This window comes from Pogoniulus pusillus, chromosome 23 (genome assembly GCF_015220805.1).
Source record: "Pogoniulus pusillus isolate bPogPus1 chromosome 23, bPogPus1.pri, whole genome shotgun sequence".
NCBI lineage: Eukaryota > Metazoa > Chordata > Aves > Piciformes > Lybiidae > Pogoniulus > Pogoniulus pusillus.
The window spans coordinates 11,024,178-11,050,475 of NC_087286.1; the positions used below are offsets into that span (position 1 = coordinate 11,024,178).

At 47.3% G+C, this 26,298-nt stretch overlaps 1 protein-coding gene across 2 annotated transcripts in view; it reads right to left on the bottom strand.

The window, feature by feature from the left end:
• The window catches only part of DIP2C (disco interacting protein 2 homolog C), a 270,126-nt gene extending 246,636 nt beyond the window's left edge, over positions 1–23,490 (bottom strand). The window contains exon 1 of one of the 2 annotated variants that reach the window (XM_064162542.1): positions 22,926–23,490. In XM_064162542.1, coding sequence (XP_064018612.1) covers positions 22,926–23,010 — 85 coding nt within the window. In that variant the 5' untranslated portion in view covers positions 23,011–23,490. The remainder of the gene's footprint in view (positions 1–22,925) is intronic. The other variant, XM_064162544.1, reaches the window with a different exon arrangement.
• Between the last annotated feature and the right edge of the window lie 2,808 nt (positions 23,491–26,298).

The following is a 26,298-nucleotide window of genomic DNA, read 5'->3' on the forward strand; positions in this document are numbered from 1 at the left end:
TGATTCGCCGCCTGGAGCAGCAGCTTGTCATCAGCAAGAGCCACTCGCCCTTCAACAGCCCGATATGGCCAGTGCGAAAGGAGACAGGGGAGTGGAGACTCACGGTGGATTTCCGAGGCCTGAATGAAGTGACTCCTCCAATCAGCGCAGCCGTGCCTGATATGTTGGAGCTGCAGTATGAACTGGAAACAAAGGAGGCCAAATGGTATGCCACAATTGACATTGCTAATGCTTTCTTCTCCATCCCCATTGCAGAAGAATGTAGGCCGCAGTTTGCCTTCACCTGGAGAGGAGTCCAGTACCACTGGAACAGACTGCCTCAAGGGTGGAAGCACAGCCCTACAATCTGCCATGGCATCATCCAGACTGCACTGGAGAAGGGTGGCGCTCCGGAACATTTGCAGTACATCGATGACATCATTGTATGGGGTGAGACAGCAGAGGAGGTCTTCCAGAAGGGTGAGAAGATCATTAATATCCTGTTGGATGCAGGTTTTGCCATTAAGAGAAGCAAAGTGAAAGGGCCTGCCAGAGAGATCCAGTTCCTGGGAGTTCGCTGGCAGGATGGCCGACGCCACATCCCTATGGATGTGGTGAATAAAGTGGCCACTATGGTGGAACCCACTAACCGGAAGGAGACACAATCCTTCCTGGGGTTTGTGGGCTTTTGGAAGATGCACATTCCCGGGTACAGTCAAATTGTGAAACCCCTCTTTGACGTTACAAGAAAGAGAAATAACTTTGGGTGGGGACCTGAGCAGCAGGTGGCATTTGACCAGATCAAACGAGAGGTGGTCCATGCCATGGCCTTGGGACCAGTTCGAACCGGCCCAGAGATTAAGAACATTCTCTACACAGCAGCCGGTGAGAATGGTCCTAGCTGGAGCCTATGGCAGAAAGCTCCTGATGAGACAAGAGGCCGCCCACTCGGGTTCTGGAGCAAGGCGTACAAAGGCTCAGAGACCAAGTATACCCCCACCGAGAAAGAAATCCTAGCTGCCTATGAGGGAGTTAGAGCTGCTTCTGAGGTGATTGGGACGGAGTCACCACTCCTTTTAGCTCCAAGGCTTCCAGTCCTGACTTGGATGTTTAAGGGGAAGGGTTCGACTCCGCACCATGCCACAGATGCCACTTGGAGTAAGTGGATGGCTCTGATAACTCAGAGGGCTAGGATGGGGACTCTCGAGCGTCCAGGCATTGTAGAGGTCATCACCAACTGGCCAGAGGGCACTGACTTTGGAAAGCCAGCAGAAGAGAAGGCAGTGACCCGTGCCGAGGAAGCCCCCCCATACAGTGACCTCCCTGAGGAGGAAAAGGCATATGCTCTCTTCACAGATGGATCCTGCCGCCTGGTAGGCAGCAAGCGAAGATGGAAGGCTGCCGTCTGGAACCCCACACGCAGGGTTGCAGAGGCAAGAGATGGAGAAGGCGAATCCAGCCAGTATGCTGAGGTGAAAGCCATCCAGCTGGCCCTGGACATTGCAGAACGAGAGCAGTGGCCAATGCTATACATCTACACCGACTCATGGATGGTAGCAAATGCCTTATGGGGGTGGCTGAAGGAGTGGAAGAGAAATGATTGGCAGAGAAAAGGGAAGCCTATTTGGGCTGCTGATCTCTGGCAAGACATTTCTGCACGCCTGGACAAACTGCCAGTTAAAATCCGCCACATCAGTGCTCACATCCCAAAGAGCAGAGCCACTGAAGAGCAGCAGCATAACCACCAAGCTGACCAGGCTGCCCACATCTGCCAGATTGACCTGGACTGGAAGCACAAAGGTGAACTGTTCTTAGCTCGGTGGGCACATGACTCTTCTGGTCACCAAGGAAGAGATGCCACATACCAATGGGCCCGAGACAGGTCCGTGGACATATCCATGGAGGCCATAACTCAGGTTATCCATGAATGTGACATCTGTGCCACCATAAAGCAAGCCAAGCGCATGAAGCCTTTGTGGTATGGGGGAAGGTGGTCAAAGTACAGGTATGGGGAGGCCTGGCAGATTGATTACATCACTCTGCCTCGGTCTCGTAGTGGCAAGCAGTATGTGTTAACCATGGTGGAGGGAAGCACGGGGTGGCTGGAAACCTACCCAGTACCTCATGCTACTGCCCGTAACACCATTCTGGGTCTGCAGAGCCACATCCTGTGGAGACACGGTACCCCAGAGAGAATTGAGTCAGACAATGGGACCCATTTCAAGAACCACCTTGTAAGCAACTGGGCAAAAGAGCATGGGATAGAATGGGTTTATCACATCCCATACTACCCACAGGCTGCAGGAAAGATTGAGCGACACAATGGCCTGCTGAAAACCACCCTGAAGGCTATGGGAGGTGGAACTCTCAGAAACTGGGAGAAGCACCTTGCAGAAGCCACTTGGCTGGTGAACAGCAGGGGATCAGTTAACAGAGCTGGTCCTGCTCAGTCTGCCCTACTGCCCATAGTTGAGGGAGATGGAGTTCCTGTAGTCTGTGAAAGGAATCTACTGGGAAAGACTGTGTGGGTTGCTCCTGCCTCTGGTGGGGGAAAACCTATCAAAGGGGTGGTATCTGCAGAGGGTCCTGGTCACACATACTGGGTGATGATGGAAACTGGTGTTATCGAGTGTGTCCCTCAGAGAAATCTCTCTTTAGCTGAAAAGGTTTTGAAATCTCAGAGTTGATTCCATGTGTTCCAGATACTTTCAGGTTATCTTGTATAATAGTTGTATCATAGTTGTGCAATACTTGTATCATAGTTGTGCAATACTTGTATTATAGTTCATAAGGGGTTACAAGTTGTTTTTGTAGTTATACCCTCACCACTACACGGCGTCCAACAGAACCTACATCACAGCAGCAGCTATCCAGAGTCCTACAACATCGCATCACACCACGGCGTCCAACCAGAACCCTGCATCTGATTCGTCACTGATGCCCTGCAGTGAGAGACTGTTCCTGATTTCCCTCCAGAGGATGTCTACAGCCAGCTCATCTACACCTGTTCCCCTGATGCCAGACACCAAGAGAGACTGTTCCTGATGTTTTTTTTCTTCACAGAGGAAAAAGACTTTCCTGAGTTCCAACAAGAACTGTTCCTGTTTCACTGACTTTTCTTCCGTTCCTGCCCTGCTCACATCTCAGCAACCTGCACCGGGCCAGAGGAGCACATCGCCTTGGGATACAGCCGGGGACCAAGAAGGACTTCACGAACTCTTAACCCATGGACACTTTTCCCATCTTTGGAGAAGAAGACTGTTTCATAGGAAGGTGGAAGTGGTCTAACCAAGGGGTGGAATGTATAGGGTTAACACTCCTGGGGGAGTGACCCTGAACCTGACCCTAGGGGTCTCGGCCCCTCCTCAGGGGTGGGCCACACTCCAGGTGATGGTTAGCCCACTCCCCCCACTTCCTGTGGTATAAAAGACAGGAGTTCTCCTGTCTCTTCCTCTTTTCGCCCTCTTGCTCACTACCTGCGTTCATGACCGCACACACACACTGATACTGTATACCAGCCACGAGGCAGAGACACCATCACACTACTCGGGTTGTATCCATCCCTGTTTTGTATTTTGCTGTTTTTCCCTTCCTTATCCTTTGTAAACTCCCCTACCTCCAATCCCTTTTTTCTAAGTTATTGTTAAACTTTTCCTTTTTAACTTCCAAATCGAGTGAGATTGATTTATTGGGGTGTCCCTACCTTTTATCTCTCTCCCTGTCTTTTGGGGAAAGGAGGGGGAGGAGGGGAGGGCACTCTATAAACTCTATAAATTCTATAAATTGTCATTGGGTCTACCAAATTTATAAGAGTCTCTGGGAACTTGCATTTGAACCCAAAACAAGTACCCATTGAAGTCTCAGCCTGACCTATCTCGCTTTTGGCTCTACAGTTTACCCTGCTTCAAACCAACAGGATTTGGTTAAAATGTGTCATCTGCTCACTGTGGTAAGAAAGATGTTCTGGGTTTTACACTATGATGCAATCTAAAGCAACAGTTCTGAATCTGCATGGTGAATCCAGTGGTGACATCAGCTCATGGGAAAAAATAGGAAAAAAAATCTTGACCAAAACACAAGAGAACAAAACTTGGCAAAAGTATGAGCAGCCCTGATTAAAAGCAAATGCTTTTAATTTGGAAGCTATTTTTTCTGTCAGTTCTATTTTCCTCTTCTATAACCCCTCCGTGTAACCAGCTATGGGCCCATGGACTCTGAAGGGGCACCAGGCAGCACTAAGCAGAGGCTGCAGCAATCCTTTCTGGGATGTTCCCTCTTTCTCCTTCAGCAGTAGATGTGAATGCCACACCTGAAACTTCCACATCTGGAGGAAAGGTCACTTCAGCACTGTCAACTCTTCCACTAAACAGCCCACTTCCCGGAAATGTGAGTGCTTAACTCACCTCTTGGGAAAGACACAGGGCAAATGTGAGGATGCAGCCCCTAGTGAGGCTGCAGGGGGACAGCCAGCAAGCTATCTTGCATTCTTCCACTGACTTGCTCGTCTTTGGGAACAGCTTTGGTTTTAAGACTGTTGTTGTGTTATCTTCTTAAGAACCTAGGTTTTAATTCATGGCTGAGACACCCAGGAAACAGAACTGGGCCAGGGCATGGGGTCAAGCACAGCCCCCTACTTGTCTTGTAGTGCTCTCACAGGCACAGCTCTGACTGATGTCAGCCAGCACTGTCCCAGATAATGCCCAGACACAGCTCAGGGGACGGCATCTATCACAGACTGCCCATGGCAGGCAGCTGGGCTGTGACCATATGCGACAAAAAGGTTTAGACACCTGCATGTGAGCCAGGCTGGGCCACTCAGATCATCACAGGCCCAGAAAACCATCCTTGGCTCTGGGTGATTTTCAGTGCTAGTATTGGCAGATTAAGTCTTTGGGTTTCAGCTGCTATTCTTACAACACACATCAACGTGTACTTACAAAAGACAACTGAATGATTGAACTCTTCCTTTACATATCAAACCTTAACCATCAGAAACTGTGGGAAAAGCAGTCTAAGGAATGACTGCCTCAGGTATATATCGCACTGGGGAAAGCTGATGCAAACCTGGGCTCTGGAACACAAATCAGATGCTGTTTGGGGAAATTGGTGCCTCATTTTCAGACACTGAATTTTAACAGCTAAATGATGTGGTCATCTCATTTTATAACAGACAACAGTGCACTCTGACATTCCACCTCCAGAAGTATGGACTACCTCATCGTCCTCCTCCTCAGCATGTTCCAATCTCACATGTGAGTTGTATTCCTAACAGAAGTCCACAGCCTGTAGAAAAACTAAACACTTTTGAGCCATGACAAAAGCTTGTAACAAACCATCTTAAGTCTGGAAAAATCTGCCATATTTTTTCTGCATTATACACAGCATGAAAAATAACCCTCAAAATTATTTTTGAGCTGAGCTTTAAAATCTCTTCAGAAGAGAGTGGGAGAGTCAAATATGTCCCTTGGAACACCAACCTAAACATTCGCAATCTTGATGCACAAAGCTAATTGCAGGGACACACATTCATTCCTGCTGGGATTCTGCTGCCACCGTGTCCCTCTGACTGCAGCCACATAAGCCAAGCAAATGTGGCAGAAATGAGTGCATGCCACCAAGTCCTTCAAGTCACAGTCCAGCATTCTAATGGTGGTATTAGTGAACGTGCAGAACCTATGCAGTGGTTCCTCTGGGTACTAGTACACTTCCTCAGCTGCCTCAGCTCCACTCACAAGCAAGAGGCCCTGCGACCCTGAGGGATTCACACCTGAAAAGAGAACATCTGAAGGTAAACCAAGCCTTGGTGTTGAAGAATAGACACTTGCTGCTTCACAGATAAAATGTTCCAACACTCTATTTTTCCTGTTGTTCACTGGACACCATTACCATTTTTCCTTCACTGCCTGTGCCAGACAGAAAAAAGAGCAAGAGGGAATAGGAAGAATGATGTGTTTCCAAGACTGCAGTTCTGCTTATTAGAACTTTTAAAGTTACAGCTGCATCCAGGACACTATTTATCCAGCTCTACAAGGGTGAACATTTAGTTCAGGAAAAGAAAACTGGCTCATTTAGGACTCCTCCTGCAGTTTACAGTATTGCAGTACTACAACCAAATACTCTTTAAAAATATTAATAGAATTGTTACAGATGTGAAAGTCTTTGAGGCCAAAGAACTCAATCAATGCCTCCATCCAAAAACTTTCTGTATGTCTGTGTGCCTATCTGCCAAATGGATCTTCCCTCCCTCATTATTTTCCCAGCTAATTACACAGATCTGAATTTGCTTGTTTTAAGTTTAGTGGGAGCCAGCAACAAAGTGCCCCTTCAGAGCTCACCAGACACTGCAACTGGAAAGGCATGATGTGTTAAAATAAGCCTCAAGATATATACAAGAGTTTTACTTTTATTCCCTGTGTACTTTAGAGGTAACAAGGTCACCACAGTTAATTCTTCTGAGCAACAAGACACCGTAAATTCAGCAACAACAGCGTGTAATTCATTTCATGTGAGAAAGCAGAAACACACATCACAAAACTAACTGAAATAAAGATATCTGTTTAGCCCGTTTAACAACAAAAGCATTGGTGACTCATTAGCAAGAGTGTGAGTCAGCTGAAAAGCCAAAACACTACTAAGAAGCAATAAATAAAACAGGATTAAAATTATCTTCTTGTACCAGACAGTTGAGACTGAGCATCAAGCAAGCACATATCCCCTGATGTGTTTTAGAAGACCTCCTAGTGACAGTGATCTATCCCTTGTCCTTCTTGACCTCAGCTGTCATTTAAGTGATGACACCTGAGCCACTAAGCTGAGCTAAAATCCATGACTCGGAGTGGAGGTAACTTGAACATGCCTATCCCTAAGGATATGTTATGCTCCCCATAACATACCCTTAAGTGGGAAGATTTGCTCATTTGAGGAGTCAGTGAATAAGGCTTTCCATCCCCATTTTCTCTGCATTCCTCCACATTTTGAAATATGCTCCCCCCAGTATGTAAAGACACTGATGGCTGTGTGCTGATTTTACAATTTTAAAAGCTATTTATTTACATTTCACCAAAAATAAATCATTGCCTCGGGAGATGTTTCCACAGCTAAACTCTCAGGTTCTCTAACCTGTCACATTTAGCTTTAACTGAATACACAGTCCTTGTCCAAGTAGATTTTTATGTCTAAGTTTCAGTTACTTTGTCACAGTGACAGAGTAACTTCTCAACCTCCTCACCCCAGGGCAGAAGGTGCAAAGAATTCTGTACAAGGCCTTGCAGGACACTGCTTTTACTGAAGTCAGAAGTTTTGTTATTCAGATCTTCTGGGGCACCCTGACAGAGAACTACCCCACTGCAAACGCAGGGTACTGCAAAAGGGCCAAGCATCTCACGGCCACTACCTTACACACAACCCAACGCATCCAAATAAACTCAGAGGAAAACAGTGCCCCTTCAGTGCCAACTCAGCAGATCCCACTGAGGGAAACACCGCCAGGAGCTGTGAAAGGAAGATGAAAATAAAATCACGGCAGAAGTCCTGACTGTGTTCTGTAGTCCTGAACAGAATGGTTCCTGTCCTGTCTGCAGTGCACTGCTATCGGACACTGCCCATGCACTCACCTGACAGTGTCTCAGGACAAGGAGACCCCTGGCCTCTAGCCTTTTCTTTTGTGGGTTTTTGGGGTTTTTTGTATTTTGAAAATCCAGAAAAGAAAATAAGGAAATATTCTCACCTACTTTTTCCCATGAAAGAATGGCTTGAATGCAGTCTTTGGAAAAGCTGTGCCCAGATAGATCTTCAGCTTTCATATGCCTGACCTTCAAACTCAGCCCTGGGAAACAGGAGACAGGCATCTTTGTCTTCAGCTGGTGCTGACAGTAACTGGCCTGTAAACTACTTTGTTAAGGCAATAGTAGAAAGAGAAAAAAAGAATGGCTCCAGTCTTGCTCACTCTTCCTTGCTTCTTCCTGCCTTGCTACAGAAGGTAGGAAGTAAAACAGAAAATGGGTGCCTAGGTCTCCTGGTACTTAGGAAGAAAGAAAGCTGCCATTAGCCCTAATTTCCTCCATGTCACTTGAAAGTATCAGGGTGTGTTCAAAGTATCTACCTGCCCCGGGCTTTTAAGGTGACTGCACTCATACAGCTGCAGGCAGGAGGTCCCTCTCCATGAGGTGGCTTCTGACAACTCATCACAAGCATATCACATGTGTCCTTCACCAACATGCATTATGTTATGTCCCATTCTGCTGCCATGCACTATCGCATGGGAAGAAAAGGAGATTCTCTCCTTGTCATCTGGTTAGGCTGAGTTTCAAAGCAGACCATCAAATATCACAAGACTTCACACGTTCCTCTCCTGCCAATCTGAGAACTGGGGTTATCACCGTGGCACAGGATTTTGACTTCCTTCTATCATCCTGATTTCAGGTTCTGGAATCCAGCATTGCCTGGCACTGCAATCACAATCCTTGCCCTGAGGGCAACCGAAGACAGAACATGAAGGATGCAATTCTGCTTCTGAGGCTGGGGCATAGAAAAAAGCTAAGTTTGAGGATTGCCAACCTCATGACATTCAACAAGGCCAAGTGTAAGGTCCTGCACCTGCATCAGCACAATCCCAAGCACAGCTCCAGACTAGGCTGCGAATGGATGAGAGCAGCCCTGCGGAAAAGGCCCTGGGGGTCTGGGGTGATGAAAAGCTCAACATGAGCCTGCAGTGTGAGTGCAGCCCAGACAGCAACCCTGTGCTGAACTGCAGCCGGAGCAGCATGGCCAGCAGGGCAAGGGAGGGGATTCTGCCCCTTTGCTCTACTCTCCTGAGACCCCACCTGGAGTCCTGTGTGCAGTTCTGGAGCCCCTAACACAAGAAGGACATGGAACTGCTTGAGACATTCCAGAATGAGGAGGCCATGAAGACAGTCAGAGGGCAGCAGCAGCTCTGCTTTAAGGACAGGCTACAAGAGTTGGGGCTCTGCAACCTGGAGAAGAGAAGGCTTCAAGGAGACTTTGGAGTGGCCTACAGGAGGGCTGGGGAGGGATGATTTACAAGGCCTTGTAATGACAGGACAAGGAGTAATGGGGTTAAACTGGCAGAGGGGAGATTTAAACAGGATGTTAGGAAGGGGTTCTTTCCAGTGAGGGTGGTGAGGCACTGGAACAGATTGCCCAGGGAGGCTGTGGATGCTCCCTCTCTGGAGGTGTTCAAGGCCAGGTTGGATGTGGCCTTGAGCTACCTGTTCTAGTGGGAGGTGTCCCTGCCTATGAACTGGCTGAGCTTTGAGGTCCCTTCCAACCTAACCCATTCTATGACTCTATGCTGTAAAAATGAAGAACGTCACCACTCAAAATCTTTTAGATCTACACATTCAATAAAGCACAGAGAATGCACACAAGACAGGAACCAGCTATGGGCAGTTCAGCTGCTCCTCGCCCCGTGACCTGGTAGTGTCTGTAACAGCAGAGCATCACTTTCAAAACAAGAAGCTCTTAGGATCCACAAACTTTCCCACTGCAATCCAAGTTGGTCCCATGTATAACACTGACTCTCTTCTTTAAGCAAGCGCTGAAGATACCAAAAATGTGGGGTTTCCATGCAGGACACAGATATGCTCATTCCATGTGTGCCAACATGGCTTAAGTTAGACTGTCAGTATCAGTAAGACTGAAGGACATGCTTAAATGCTTTACTGAATTGGGATCATACTCTACATAACTTTCTCTTGCAAAAGCTATGTCCAGCTGCTCACTGAACGCTCAGGAGGTGATGTGGAGATGGAAGTTTTTCCATACCTAAAAGCTGTGTTCATAGGCAATAAAACACAGTCCAGCTTTCCCTCTTTGTAGAGAAGGAAAGAAAGTCTGGTGGCTGGGAAACAGCAGTGAGGCCAAACACTCAGCTGACGACCACAGCCACTCAACACCTTTGCTGAGATCTTGCTGTGGGTGGTTCCACAGTGCCCACACACTGGTGACTGCGCTCTGGCTCAGCCAGCAGGATTCATTCTGGCACTACTGGCACACAGCTCTGAAGAAGCACACAACACCAAAGTGCACCGCTGTAGTTCTGTGCAACTCTCAAAGCAGCTTCCCATTAAAATAAAAGAAGACCTCATCACCATTGAAGATGCTCTTCCATCTGAAACTGGTGTGGATATGTAACCAAACTGATCTGCAAAGAAATTCATCTCTCTTCATTTCCCTGCTGCTGACAGAACCTCAGATACAATCAGGCACAAACTTCTACTATATCAACACTAGGAACTGTTTAGCTGACAGTCATATACCTGAGTGATGACCTTAACAACAGTTTCAAATCATCACAAGCAACTTTACCCACACTTGAACTCCAGAGCATTTACGAGATGCAAATTCACTGACATTATCAAGCTTTGCACACAGAACCCAGCAACACTACCCTAAGTGAAATGGCTTCAAAGCCAGTATCTCCTGACTGCACTGTGCTCCAGCACCCAGGCCTATTTGTGTTGACTACCACTAAGGTCCCTCTCCAGTGCATTCCTCTTCTCCATTCACACTGTTCAGATCCCTGCTCTCAGTATGGTGCACTTACGTATTGAGCTGCTGAACTGATCTAACTTTAAAAGCTACAAAAATAAACTTCCTCAGAGGGAAAAAAGAAACAAATCACAAACCAAAAGAGGAAATAAACCCATAAAACTCCCAGAAATTTTCACTTGCTGTCTTGGATTTGTTTTTTTTTTTTTGTCTGTAAACCCCGGCATCACTGGGATCATGTCCCACCTGCCAGCAGCAGCATAGCATCAGGAACGCTGCCAGCTGCATCCCACACTGTGCAGCACCCTCAGGACTGCTGTTGCAAGCTGAGCCCCCCAGACAGTTGTATTTGATGGGTACTTAAATTAGCACCAAAGCCTAAACTGGGCATGACACTTGAACTGAACAGAGAAGCAATGCAGGATATAGCAACCATGCAACCCCCCAGCTCTGTCCCTGAATATAGGCTATGCTTGGAAATAAGCAGGGAACACGAGCCTTCAGCTGGTGCTGAACCCAAAAGAGCTAGGAAGACAATGTAAGCCAAGAAGAAGGCCTTTGTTTCTTTTCCACGTACAAGTGGGAAAGGAGACACTCTTGAGTATTTCAGGGATGTGCTAGAGCCCTGCTGCATGCTGCACATTGTGCTAAATGACAGGGCTGGGGAGGGGCTGGGTGGGAGCAGGAATCTTTATATAGAAGTGAGCTCTGGAATCCAGCCACTGCCAGTCCCATGAATACGGCCCAGCTGAAGACAAACAGAATCTGCCTCTGCTTTTAGGCAGATAAGGCTTCACTTTGGATTTAAAAGACTTAAACTGACAAATGATCCTGTTTTATTTCACCCTGCTAACTGTGGCACAGAGCAGGAGGAATCTCAGCACTTCCCACCGCTTATATAACAGGTGTACTCATAAATATGCAACGATGATTTGAAGATAGAGCTCCTAATCCGTGCTTTATGCCTGAACAATTGCAATGGCTTTCATCCTGTAGGCAGCATTGCTGGCTCTTTGCACCTCCTTTACGACCTTAAACTGAATAGGCTGTGGGTTTGTTTAATGCAGGTTTCACATCAATTGAGAAAGCAAAAACCAAAACAAACCCACACCAGACTGGCTGGAGGTTATTATTAAGAGAAATGCGTTTTTAGATAGAAAATAAGTGCCACAGCTTATCTCCACATCACACTTCCAGAAATTTAACACCCAGGATTCTCCATAAATGCCTCACACTGCATGGAGAATATCCTAACCCAGCTTTACGCAAACACCACACAGAAGTAAACAGCCATAACCAAAGAAGTAAACATCAGGTATGAGCAGCAGAGCTACTGCCTCTGCAGTGTTTGACCTTCAGCAGTTTGCTACTTCAAGATAATAATTAATTGTAAATGACTCCAGAATTGGAGATTCCCATTTTCAGCAACTGGTCCTGACCTGTCTCACGAGCACTCTTCCACATGCCAACAAAAAAGAGAGTCCACTGCAAGAGGAGCATCACATGAACCACCTACAGCGTGACTCTGACTCTGCTCTTTGGGACTGGTGGAAGGTCAGACGACCAAAGAACAGAAACACATTGGGCAGGACGGTCTGACCCTGACCTGCCATAGCAGGGCCAAATGCCTTTGGAGTCCTGAGTCCATGACAAGAGTCATTCAGTATTTTCAACAGAAGCCTGGAGAAAAGCAGATGCCACAGCATTCCAGGCGGATATGGCTACTTAGATGCTTTATTCTCTCACTCCTAACCCCAATGTACCCATTCGAGCTGGCGTTTCTGAGGAACCAGACACAACATCTTTTATTATTGCTTATGGAAAACAGGAAACATCTATCCACTGCCACTTCAAATTATTACTTTTCACAAGGCCTTCACTAGTAAAAGATGCTCATCTTTTAAAAGCCAACTCTAAAGAAGAGATGGCTTCTTCCCAATTTCAGTCTAACACAGTCCTAGGTACTAGGTCCTAAAAAAATACAGTGGAAGAAGCTGGCAGATGAGGCCTAGAGCTATTTTTAGTGTAACTTGAAGCAGAATGGCTCAAAAGGAAGTTAAATCTGAAACTGCATTTATTATTTACCAGAAATAACCAATTATGTGAGTGAGCAGGCAAAGTGAATCTGCAGCAGCACACATATGGAATGGTGTAGAGATAACATTGCAGGTGACATTCTTCTATCAAAATACACAGAAAAGCATTTTGCAGGTCAGCCAAAGGCAGATGACCACCTAGGAATGGCAGACAGCGTTCTCTAAGACTGAAATTCCTCAAGCCTGGAGAAGAGGAGGCTCAGGGGTGATCTTATTACTGTCTACAACTACCTGAAGGGAGGCTGTAGCCAGGTGGGGGGTGGCCTCTTCTCCCAGGCAACCAGCAACAGAACAAGGGGACACAGTCTCAAGTTGTGCCGGGGTAAGTATAGGCTGGATGTTAGGAGGAAGTTCTTCCCAGAGAGAGTGATTGGCATTGGAATGGGCTGCCCAGGGAGGTGGTGGAGGCACCGTCCCTGGAGGTCTTCAAGAAAAGACTGGATGAGGCACTTAGTGCCATGGTCTAGTTGACTGGATAGGGCTGGGTGCTAGGTTGGACTGGATGATCTTGGAGGTCTCTTCCAATGTGGCTGATTCTATGATTCTAAGCATCAGAGAAGTCGTGGTCTCTGCATTGTCCTTGGGACAGAAAAGAGCCCATCCTACTTCTTTAATAGCATAATGAGCTGGTGCATGAACCGAGAGTGTGCTGAGGAGAGAGACTCCAGGCTAACAGCACCCTGTGGAGGGAAAACTTTGACAGACCAGGTCACCAGAAGTTACCAAATATCTCCAAATGGTGTGGCAAAGATGACATGTAGCAGCACTGTGCTTATTTCTGGCTCAAGGCATTGCAGCCTCTTCACCTTTCTACTGGGTGACCCAACTCACCTCACCTGGCTGCACAGCATCCTTTATAGAACAAAAACCAGATAGGAGTTGGACTTCAAAGCTGAAGAAGATATAACAGGAGCTCTCTTCTTCCTCAGAAGCACCACCAGCAGACAATACCAGGCAAGGCATTACTGTGCTTAGGAATACAGCCAGTGTTGGAGCTAAGTGAAAGGAAACAGCAGGCAGAGGAATGCGTCCTCTCTGCACTGCACTGTGCCTCAGGAGCAGTTACCTGTGAGGTCACAGACAGCAGCTTTATGAGCTTCCCCACAAACAAAGCTTTTCCCACAGACCTTCTGCTGGCAGCACAGAGGCACTTTCACACTTCCTATGCCCTTCACCTATTGCCACATCACAGAGGGCAAATCCAAGTTACCACAGCTGGCCAAGGAGACCAAAGCAAAGGCACTATAGCAAAGAGCAGCCATCCTGACAAACCCTGCCAGCCAGAACTGCATTTGCCTCCCAAGCAGGAAGGGGCTCTGCATTAGATGCACCTCAGTATGTTGGAAAAGCATGGAGTCAAGGTGCATCAGGAATGACAAATAATAAAAAATGCAATAAACACTAAAGGACAGAAACAATACATACAGATCAGTTAGCCAAAAATATACAGCAGAATAAATATCTACTGTAGGAGAGCTAAAAGGAAATCTATGACTAAAGCAGGAAAATAATAAACTAGCATCTTCCTGAGGCTCACCGCCTGCTGAGTGCAGTCTCACCTCCTGAAAGCACCAGGGAATAGGACAGAAAGGATTAATCTTTAGAGGATGCCTGTGCTTTCCCATTCTTCATCTAATGAACAAAAAGGACACTATCTTTATGGAAAAGCTAACAATCAAGCTACACTTAATAAGCCTCCACAGACGTTTTAAAAAATGTTATTTTCTGCCACTTCATGTTTACACAGAAGTCCCCTGAGCTAGAGGTAAACAGACGAGTAGTGAGTACTGAAGCAAGCACTATCAGAGCAGCTGCCTCTGATAGCCTCTCAAACTGCAATGTATGCACATCCTTACGTCTTCAATATTGATTTAAAACAAATTATTACTGCAGGTAAATGTCAAGTCATCACAGGAAACTCCTGGAAACACACAAAACCTAAAATCCTCAGCTGCCTCAGTGAGGCTTTAAGTTAACAGGAAAACACCTATCATAACCCTGGTATTTATAAAATGCACCACAAAATGGTCACACTGAAACTGGTACCTTTCTGGTCACCTGTGGCATTCAGTGCTTCACTATCTCCATACACACAAACTTCTTACTTACGGCAGTTCTTAGTAAGGAACCTTCCATCAAGTCTGATAGTAGGTAGATTCTCTTTCAGAAAGCTGTGGAGTCTCATCTATGGAGCTGTTTCATTTATCCAGCCTTATTAATATTTTCTGGCTTAGCTCCCATCTGAAATTGTCTAATTTTCATTCCCAGGACTTGGATCTTCTTCTGGCTTTGACTGTTAACACTGCACAAACTTTGCATTGTGAGAGTATTTCTTCTTCCTCCACACAAAGCTTGGCAAATAATCAAAATCAACTCCTCAGCCTTCTCCTGGTTAACAATATTTCCTATGACTGCTTTAATTCCCAATGTGCACATCATCTACTCTTGGACACTCGTCAAGATCTCTTCTGAACTGTTTTGTCAAACTCTCCCAAGTATGAGGTACAGATACTCGTGCAGCAAAAGTCAGAGTTTGTAAGTGACACAGATAAAACCTTATGACTGGAGCATGTCAAATGCTTTAGCAGCATGAAATCCATACACTCAAAATGTTAGATTTCTATTACCATTCCAAAAGTCCATCAAATTTAATTCTTGACAGTCCCACTGCTGTCGCTCAACACAACAAACCAACTTTCTTCACTGCAGCATGGAGATGATCGAAAGCAGAGCAAGTCAGAAGTATTGTCACAATCTGTTCTTTTTCCTCTGAGAAGCAAAAATTTGGACTCCACAGTCCAAAAGGAATTCCTTCTTTTTTCCTAAAAAAAGTTTACTCCTCTCTTCACAACACTTACCAAAGCTGATGTCACCTTCCAAACAGTGCATTTGTTTCTTAGACAAAAAGCACAGCAACTGAAAGTGGGCTCCTCCAGCAAATTCAGCAGAGGGCTTTGTCATTGCCACCACTCAGGAAAGAACAGGGGCATGTCTGTACCTTGCTGTTGTTTACTTATCCTCAGGCATCTGTCAAAGATGTTTAGCACTTGAAACAATCCCATTTCAGGACTCTTTAGCAAAGTTGAACTGTTCACATCACCACAACACCATCATTTTATCTGTTCTGGTATTCACCAAAAACATCATTCCATTATTTGACTAACATCTCTTTCCAGGAAGGTAAAATCCTAGCTGCGTTCATTCTCCTCGCAACTCTAACAATGAGAAATTGAGTTAATATGACTAAGGGCATCCCCCTCAAGACAAAAAAAAAACCCTTAATCATTTTCTATGACCTCAAGGCCAATGCTACTTAACTCTAGCTGGAAGGGCCACCCAGAAGGGGTACTGCAAGCCTGCTTCCTGTGAAGGGATTGTTGCTAGGGTCTCTGCTTTTCCAAGCTCTTTGCGGAGACATGGCCATCCACACATGACAGAAAAGCGTGTCAGCACACTTTCTTGGGGCCTTTGAGCCAAACACAAGCCTCTAAATTTTGGCTAGTCTAGGCAGACTTTCAACCAGCAGCCTAACAACGCAAAAGCATTTCCATGGCTTACACTTCAGCATCTGTCACAAAACTTGTTGAGAGATGTGACAATTACCCACACCACCCCATTGAACACAGCTCCACACACTGCAGGGTACCAGGACAATAGACTATGCCCACCAAAGTGCCAAGAATCAACAACTAACCCTGTTCTCAGAGAAGGGATTACAAGAAGCACCACAGCACACTTTCAGCCATCCCCTGAGAACCATGTACAGGCTGCTCAAGCAGGACTCCACAAAGCTTTAGCACAGAAGCCTCCTCTGCAGCCAGAGGCCCCAGGCAAAGCAACGACTGTGGTCCTCCCAGCACCTGTCTCACCTTCAGTTGCTTAGGGTGCTTCTGTTCCTGTATTTGCTGTTTTCCTGAAGCAAACCATGATGTTCCCAGTATGCTTCACACACAATTTAAAGGCATACTTCATCCTAGTGATGAATAATACCGGCTGGTAATTAGAAGCCCTAGCTAAGATTACTGGGAAAACCCTGATTGATTTACTCAGGCCTAAAAGGAGCAATTCCCTGCTGCACACCACCAAGTGGAATGTGATGAAACCTGTTCCAGTTTTGCAGTGCATATCACCCAGCAATGCAAGGAAAGGTCATGGACAACCCTGCAGAGAAGAACTATGTAGAGAGGCACACACCACCCCAGCCAAGGAGAGAGCCTGGAGCTGCTGCTGAGGATCAGGAAAGGTTCTTCCCAAGCCAGGAAAAGATGGCTGGAGCTACTGACTGCAAGGAAGTTCTCAAGAAGATGGAGGGGGAGGAGGGAAAGAAGGTGGGGGTGGAGAGAAGGCAGAATGGGATCGTCAGGAGTTTGGCAAAAATGAAGGTAGGGGAATATACACGCATAATTTTGCATGGATTAGGAGTTTGTGTCAAATCTGTGATGTGCTGTGGTGAATGCTTCTGCTGCAGTGAGTCATCTCGTCTGACAGTTGCTGGGGAATTAAAGCAGTTATTTTTAAAGAATTCTCTGTCCTGCTTGACGCGTTATACAAATAGCCTCTTAAAATTAAAGCGCAGGCAATGCATTTTTAAGTACAGATGAGCTATGGTACATTTAGGACTCACTGTGCCACACCACAAACATCCATTCTGAGCTATGAAAACCTAAAGAAGCCTATTGATGTCCCTTCAGAGAAACATTGATCTTCCTGCTGCTCCAAATCCTGCATCAAAAATTAGTTTATGATATCTGCCTTTTACACAGCATGAAAATATTTTTCCTGAGAAAAATTAAACACAAAGGGAAGAGGTGTACTACACCTGAATTCCTTCTATACTAAAGGATATTTGGATTGCTAGAACAACGACCACTCCACTCAGAACAGCACTCTTCTCACACTGGAGTAAGTGAAGCAGGTCAATACTAGAGCAAAGCAGCAAGCTGACTCACAACCATAGGTCTACACCGCGCTGTTGGTTTGGCAAAGGGAGGCAGAGCAGGTGCAGCAGGATCATCCAGATGTGCCCTGCAAAATACACTGCTTACATCCTTACAAACACACTGCTTACTGAGTGCCTTACTGAAAAAAAATCACACTCCACTGGCGACTTTCACACATCCTTGGGAAAAGTTTTTCGAGTCTGTCTGTTGTGTAACACAGCAAAGATCATCTGAGTGATCTGTTAAGTGTAACCTTTGGGCACTGATGCTGCTCAACAGGAGCTGGCAATAAAGGTGCATTTACAGCACGCCTTCGGGACAGCTTTTCTGCCAACTTCCTGGAGATTTGCATGCTCTGTTTTACAAGGCATTACAAAGTACTGCAGCTGAATGAGTGACAGAGAATCCTTTCAACATCCTCTCCACTCATTAAAATCCCTTTAGTCTAAATGGCACAGTGAAGTAGGTAGGTAATAAAAAAACACCAAAAACCTGCAAAGTCCAGTGCCTTAAAATGCAAATTGTTAGTAACTCATGCGTGAATTTAACAGGTTTGCAACGTTATAGCCTTACTGTTCCTCTCGAATTCGGGCACCACCCAAGAAACAAAATAGCTGTTCCGATGTCCATTTTACAAAGAAAGAAGTTTCTGTTGCCAGCATTCGATTTTATCACAATTCCCATGGCACTTGGTCTGTCTTCTTAAAGCCTCAGGTCTCGTACATAAGTTACATACAGACTTCAGCTCTATGTATTTTGAGTAAATTAGTCCTTTGCTAGAAAAAGAACGGAAAACATGAAGTAACTGCACCCTAACAGCTCAAAAACCAAGAAGCAAGTGTGAATATTGAATGTCTTAGTTCATTTCTCACCTGAATTCAGAAAGCATTAACACTCTGTCACTGCACAGGTGATACCCACTTGCTAAGCAGAGCACTAACTCTCAAGGAGCGAATTTGAAGAATGGTTTCACGTCCCAAATCACAGAGGTGTGCTAGTTACTGAAATTTTCATACTCTGAAACCTCTCCACGGGTGAAGAATAAGCTGGCAAATGTCACAGGGAAATAATAACTAGCAGGGCTAAACAAAGTTCTCAGGCCTCAACCCAGTGACTATACACAGACAACAGTGGATGGAACTTCCACCTAATAAAATAGTAAAACCGGCCAGAAAATGACCCCAAATCAACCCAAACAGTACTGCCAAACATAATTGTGCCAGTTGACACAGCGAAAGCTGAGACCCAAATTAATTAGCCGAGTGCCCATCCAGTACCTTTGGGAATAAGTAGCCACTCACTGGGGAGATGCTGACACTTTTCTCAAATTCTTCTTTGGAGGAAAGTTCAGACTCTAAAAAACCAAAGTAAACAAAAAAAGCAACCCTCCTATGTCTCATGTGTTTAAAATGGAAGAGACCAGGAGGCATCCTTTGGAATACAGGTAGAATATTTTCTGCACAGGATGGGTTTCACTTTTTCCATGTGGCAGCTGTTTTTTCAAGTGTTTCTGCTATGCTATCTGACACTTGGATAAAATACTGGAAGAACTGTTTAGCATCTTTTCCCAATTATTTTTCGTTCAGGAAGCAACTGGAAGGGCAACAAAACCTTGTATATCCTTAAACTGAGGGAGAAATGAGACAGGTATTTGGAGGAATTTTTTTTTCAAAGTTCTTGTGTGTTTTTAAGAATGGAGGGGTTGTAAAATGACTTTTTTTTTTTTTAAATCAAGCAGCACATTTCAGGACTCCTGCTTGCATTAAATCAGTTCTTCAGTTAACAGCCCCCAAGCTATTCTAAAAAATAAGATGATTCATCTATTTCCACTCAGTACAATTTTATACATCGTTAGAAAACTAAAGCCTCATAAAATTGTAAGCAGCCCTAAAGAGCCAGCAACTGCAGAGTGGCATGTTGATTGCATCAGCCTAGAAGGGCTCTCCTTTCTAGCACCACCAGCTTTAGTAGTCTCGGTGGAAACCACTGGAGTGTCAAAGAACACGCCTGCAACATGCCAGCCTCAGGCACGCCCACTCACACAGCACAGCAGGCTCACCTGGTGGGACCAGGGTGATTCTATAACTTGGAATATCCACAAAACTTAAACTGCTCCTGTGCCCTATGTTTTGAGAAATGCAGAATTCCCTCCCACCATAGCAAAGTGAAAACACCGTTAAGAAGTGTGCTACTGACGCCTTCAGCTGAGCAGAACACTCCATGCCAACAGACCAACGTGAAGTCATTCTCGGCACTCTGATACCAGAGTGCCAGGCTGCCTCCAGGCTACCATCACCCAGGCAAGGAAAGCACTCGGAAGCTTTTCTGATCCTAACAGACCTTTGCTTTCTAAATTACAGTAATGAGGCTAACAACATCTAAAATAGTTATTCTAATTTGCATCCTTTTAAATCTCTGTGTTTAAAACAAGAAAAGCCCATTCAGACCACAACAAAGGGTAGACAGAAGGCAAGTGGCTTGCCCACAATAACAAGCGGGCTAGGATTGGCACAGAGAACATCTTAGGAGAAGACCGAGCAAACACCTTCTTGATGAACTGTTCCTCCCTTTCAACAAACACGAGTGCAGAACTGCACAGATGCTCACCAAAAACAGGCACTTTGCCCTGTCTTCTAAAAAGCACAGGCTACCTGTCCTGCAGCCACTTCCTGAGCTTTGCCTGCCACCATGCACCCCTGCCACCATTGCTATGCCCAGTGCACAGCTGAACATGGAGCTCAGAATTCGGCTGCAGCGGGGTGGGGGGAAATACCATAGCCAAATTTAAACATATAATGACTCCCAGTGAAGACTGTTCTTACAACATCTGCACTGTTCCTGCTGTGCTTCTGACACGGTAGTGGCCTGGTCACACAGACACCAGCTATTTTACCTCAGGTTTTAGAGATTCAGAATCTCCAGAACCTGGAAAACCTTTTCTCAGCAAGTCTGACTCAGAATTTACAGCAGTTATTAAGCTCCCATTGTTATCCATGAGACCCAAAGACATGTTTAAGTAGGCAGCTGCCTGTCTACTGCCTTCAGCAATTCCTGCTTCACAAAGGCAACAGAGATACCTTCACATGTCATGAGCAAGACACATGCTAAAACTTCGGTCTCCTGACCCTTCATGTACAGGCACAGGTGCAACCAAGTGAATGTACTCCACTGAAGCCAGTGGACTAGCTCCATGTAGTCAAGTTCAGCACATACATAAGGTTCAGGGCATAAAGATGCACCAACTGGCCTCAAAACCCATTTATTTAACTGGAAGTTAGCTCGGGCCAGAGCACAGCCAGTCCTCTACAGCACAAAACAAGTATATATATTTCTGATCTCACTACCTGCAGGCATTAGTTTTGGGAACAGGCCAGGAATTGCAAAGTGGGTGCCTACAGGTAGAAGCTTTAAGCAGTTAATAATTTCATTGCCTCGGGCACTGATCACTGTCATCCACTTGACTAAGATCACATCAAGAGGGGTTTGGAGGAAAACACTAGAATAAGGATACTGACCCTTTCTCCAACCACCTCCCAACTGTAACCAATCTTTGCTTAGGCTGCAAGAGTCAGAAAGCACATGCCATCCCGTCTGCTGGGTGTAACATCAGTGAAACAGAAGAAAAGATATTGTCCGTGGTCTAAATTCATTCCAGCTCTAGCTGCAGGGAAGTTACAGCAGTGCAGATACAGATGTTCAATTGCAAGCCATGTTCTGCTTCCTTAGAGCCTTCCTGGATTATGCTTACAGCAACAGAAACTGCACCATGAAACTGTATTACAACTTCAGTACACTGAATTAGCATTTTTCTGTTTGAAGCACTATGCCAGTTTGATTATGGTTTTCCACAAGCATTTGCTAACAACTGTTTTAATCAGCATCTTGTTGGTGTGTAGACAACAATGTGGTACACATCAAGAAGCATTTTCTGCATAAAGTGAAAAGGCTAAGCATGCCATGGTATACATGGTGCTTCCTCCCACCCTGACTGCCACAGACAAGGGCCAGTCGACGGGCTGTGCATCACAGAAAGGTTAGACTGTCTTTAACTCCTCTTGTCTCAGGTTCCCAGGGCACCCTCAGGGAGGGGAAGACATAAAAATGAGAGCCACAAGCACTCTCAATCACTCATTCTCCTCTTCACCCTCAAAGTGTTAAAAGGAAAATACAATGTCAACATCGGCTCCTCCCTGCTGAGCACATTTTACTTTCTGGCTTGGAGCCCTTACAAACCGTTACAAAAAAGACCGAAAGACAGACAGCTCAATATATCGACCACTTCCAATACCTAATTTGGGACGCCGCTGGGCCATTTGCCCCTTCTGTTAAGCGCTCTCAGTGATAAATGAACCCCGATATTGGGGGGCTGTGGGGGGTGGTATTAACAAAACCGGGGGGCACCTATTAGCAGATATTCATTTGAGGAAAGAGCCAATCCCAGCATCAGCATGTATAAATACTCCCTACTCCCTTCCTCTGGGAGAAACAGATTACATCTGATACATTAAAATCGTCTCCAAGACTGATGGCACTCCGGGCGCTCAATCCCCATCAGCCGGGGATCCTGGCAAACACTACTCGCTCCCTGCCTCCCGTTCCTTAACCGGGGCTGACACGCATGGAAACGCGGAGCTGGAGCCGGGCTGAGAGCAGGGCGGGCTGGGGCTTCTGCTCATCCTCCCAGCCACGGCAGCAGCAATATGCGGGCTGCTTAACAGCTCTCCCAGCCCGGGAACCAGCAGCGCATCAGAATCAATCACGCCAAGACGATCACCACAGGCTTTCCATTCTACATTTATGTGCATATACATATAAATAAATCCCGCAATTAAAAAAAAAAAAACAAAAAACGCTTCCTCCACCGACCTAGCCAGTATTGTCCAAAATGACCTTATCATGGGGTATTTCGCTGCAACACACACACACTGCGTGCACTCCGCAGCGAGCCCCTCAGCTCGGTCTAAGAGGGCCTCTGCACGCAGGTACACGGCAGATTTCCGTGAAGCTGCATTGCTCTGGCAGGACGGGAACCCCTCCGAGGCAGCCCCACGGATTTTTTCCACCTCCCGCACTAGAGCCTGCGAGGCTGGGCGGCCAGCCCTGATGCCGGAGCCCCTCTGCCGCCCCCGCCAGCGCCGCGGCAGAGAGCCGAGAGGCAATTCACAGGTAGAACAAAACATCCGCGCCGGTACCCTCCGCCAGCCCGCCGGTACGAGCCGGGGGCGCACCGCCGGGGAGGCTTTGGGCGCCATAGGAGCCGGGGCTCGCCCCGCAGCACCCAGCGGGCCGCAGGGCGGAGGATGCGCGAAGGGGGAGCGGATCGGGGGCTGCCGCTCCGCTGCCGCGCGCCCGCGCCGCCCGCCGCCCGCGCGAGGGCCGGCCCGCCCCAACGCCCCTTTACCTTCGGAGAGCTCCAGCTCCAGCTCGGCCAGCCGGGCCCTCACCTCCAGGGGCAGGGACACGCTCTCCAGGCTGCGGTCCGCCATGCTCGCGCGGCGGGGACGGACTATCCCCTCCTCTGGCTGCCCCGCTCTCCCCCTTTGTCCGCAGCTGAACGGGGAGAGGGAAGGCGGCGGGGCCGCGGCGGGTGGCTGAGTCCTCCCCGCGGTCTCAGCCGGGCATGCAGGGGAGGGGGGGGAGGCGGGCAGGCGGTCCGGGCCGGGGGGGGGCCGGGGCGCGGAGGGAGGGAATGCGGAGGTTTCGCCTCTCCTCCCCTCTCCTCCTCCTCCTTCACCGCCTCCTTCAGCGGGGACCCGCCATGGCTGCTGCTCCCGCCGCCGCCGCCCGCCTGCGATCGTTCCGCATCGGCTCCCAGCCGCGCCCGGCCCGACCCACCCCCCAACCCCCGCTGCCCGGCACCACGGCGGCGGCGGCTCCCGCCTCGCCTCGCTGCGCCCCGGCCCGTTTCTCCCTGCCCGGCTTAGGCTGGCGGCGGCGCCTGGCGCTGCGGTGCCGCTGCCGCGACTGCCGCTGGCCAGGCACGGCGCCGCTGTCACATCCACGTGACCGCGCCGCCCCGTGCCCCCGCCGCCGGCCCACAGGGGGCGCCCCAGCGCCGGCGGCACGCAGCGGGAGCGCCCCTCCCGGGTCCTCCGTCGGAGGCGCACCAAGGTTGGGCAACATCCCGGGGTGGCAGCGGGTGCCCCGGGGTGGGCGGGGGCGCAGCGGATTCCTCCGGCCTCCGCGGTCCGGCGCCACCTCGGTCCAGCGCTTTGCATGGGTACAGAGACTGTAAGGTGAGGCTGGTGAAGCGCCTTAGCATAGATTCGCCCTAACAGCGCTCCTTTCAAGGTCTTCGGGTCCCCGTTTTACCGGGGAAAGGATGATGTTCTCAAGACAGGTAGCAGTTCAGCAGCAAAACGGCAATAAGCACGGCCCCATTTTCATTCCCACCCCTGCTGAACAATTTTCAGTGTACCCCAAGTTTCACCCACGCTCTCTGCACTCTGCCAGCTTGACAGTGTTTGGATAACGGTTGGACTCAATGATCTTAAAGGTCTCTTCTGCAGCCCAAATTATTCTATTTTCTATTCCAAACAAGCAGTGGCAAATCTGGTATTTATGTCACTAACCACTGGGAGCAAGTTTTACTAAAGAGAAAGGTATGACACTGTGGTATGTCCATGCTCAGCATCATTGCGCCTGCATCTGGAGAATGTGGTAAAACGAACTGAGCCACCAGTACTTTGAATTACACTACTCCAGCATCAGAAGGACCTGTTCTGCAACCATTCAATAAAATTCCCTCTCAGATCAACAAATATATTTCACAAGGAACATCTCCACTTGTCTTTTTCTCCCTGCATGTATTGTCTTCCTTTTTTAAGTCGTGTTGGTCTGGCTCAGGGTTTGGTGCTGGGAGTCCTTTATAACTCTCATAAGAAGGAAGGAGCAGCACGACATGGCACCCATCCTGTCAAAAATCCTTAGGAGTCCCAATGGTAGCACAAGTTTTGGTGGGACACATTAGCAGAAAGAAAACGGCATCACCATCTCCAGGCCAGCCTTGGTTACAGTGGAAGCAAAGCAAGGATGTAGGACTCATCTTCAAAAGATAAAACTTAAGCTGTAACTATACTAAAGAATGCAATTTTTTAACACACTGTGGAAGAAACCTAAATTAGATCACATGAACAGCTCTGCTGAACTGTCTTTAGTGGCGGAGCCATTCCTGCAGTGTGTAGGGCTGGTGGTTTCTCCTGTTTTGACTGGTTACCAGCCCAGACACAGGAGAGCTGCTTACACCCAGATCACGAGCAATGCCAGCATCACTTCAACCAGACCACTGGCAGAACTGGTTGGGATACTTTGGCAAGGTTGCATTCCATAAACAAGGCTGGAACACCCAAAGTGCCTTAATTTTATGGTGCTGATGTTTGGTTTACTGTCATATGTGTTGAGTTCTAGTAACCTCTCCTAGGCTCCTCTTTAATGCTCTGCAAGGTGAGCGCCATCTGGCTCACCTCTCCTTAGCAGGGCCGTTGCTTTTAGCAGCGAGGTGACACACGTGCCATTTAGGCTATATGAACGCCTCTCCCCCTGTGCTGTGCTGTGCTGTGCAGGGGTAAGATTTTTACCTCTTGTTGATCACTGCATGTTTCAAATATAGATAGTGGAAATATTACCCATGTCTTTCTTGTTCCTTAGATCAGACCTAAACAACGAAAACCAATTAAATCCAGACATGCTCTAGGGTTGCTGCTGGAGAATCCCAGCATTGTTTGTTTGTTGTGTTTCACAGGGTGAAACAGACTGAAAACCTCAGCCTTCTGCAGAGCAGCTTGGCGACTCCAGTGGAGGCAGCCAACAGGGAGGCAGGGAAGGCTTTGTGGTGATTCAGTTTTCTTCACTGGTGTTATTGATGAGTTGCACCTTTACTTTCCCACTACTGATGGGACCTTACTATTTCACTTGTATTGTGATCATTGCAGAATCTGTACCAGCGGTGCTCACTTTGCTTTCCAAATTTTTCCTGGTATGAAGTTACATAAAGAGGCCTGAGGAGAAATATTGGACCATTCACATCAATGTGCCAAAAGGTTCTTGGTGCTTCTACACCAAGCCCCATGGCTCAGGCATCAGGAGCTTTCAGAGGAAGAGCAGTCCCCTAGAGCTGGAATTGTTCCAGCACAAATGGAAATGACTGCATTCTGCAAACTCTCTGGCAGAGTGATGTGCTGGGTTGTGGCTCCTGTGGAGAGAGTATGGGGAGGCTGCAGCTGGACAGAGGTGGGCCCTGTGGGAGCCTTGGCCTGAGGCTCCACCAGCCGAGCTCAGGGATAGGTGCCAGGCCATGGCAGTCTCCCTTGGAAAGCCTATTTGTTTCCCTAGGGCTGATCTCAAAAGGAGAGGTACTTTGTGCAAAGTATCAATGCCCAGGTTCCAGGGATGAAATCTCAAGCATATAAATTTGCATGATGATTTTGATGGAACACTGAAATTCCAGTGAAAAAGCAGCAAATCAGGAGATCTGACCTAGCTGGTCTTGGATCCTTGCAAATTTATAGATAAGAGGCAGTATCCTAATGATCTCCTGGAATGACCAACTCCTGACTCCAAGAAAAGCAGCAGAGTACTATTTGTATTTTGGATGCAGTGATTGATTAGCATGGGCAGGATCTATAGAATGCCTTTGTATCAAGACATGCTTTTGGATGGGCATGGTGGCAGTGCATGGTGTGCAGTGCTCACAAATGACTTCATACACAAATGTTTGCATTAAGATGTTTCAAATTATTTACATGCAATGACCCATATGAATGGCTGCATCTCCA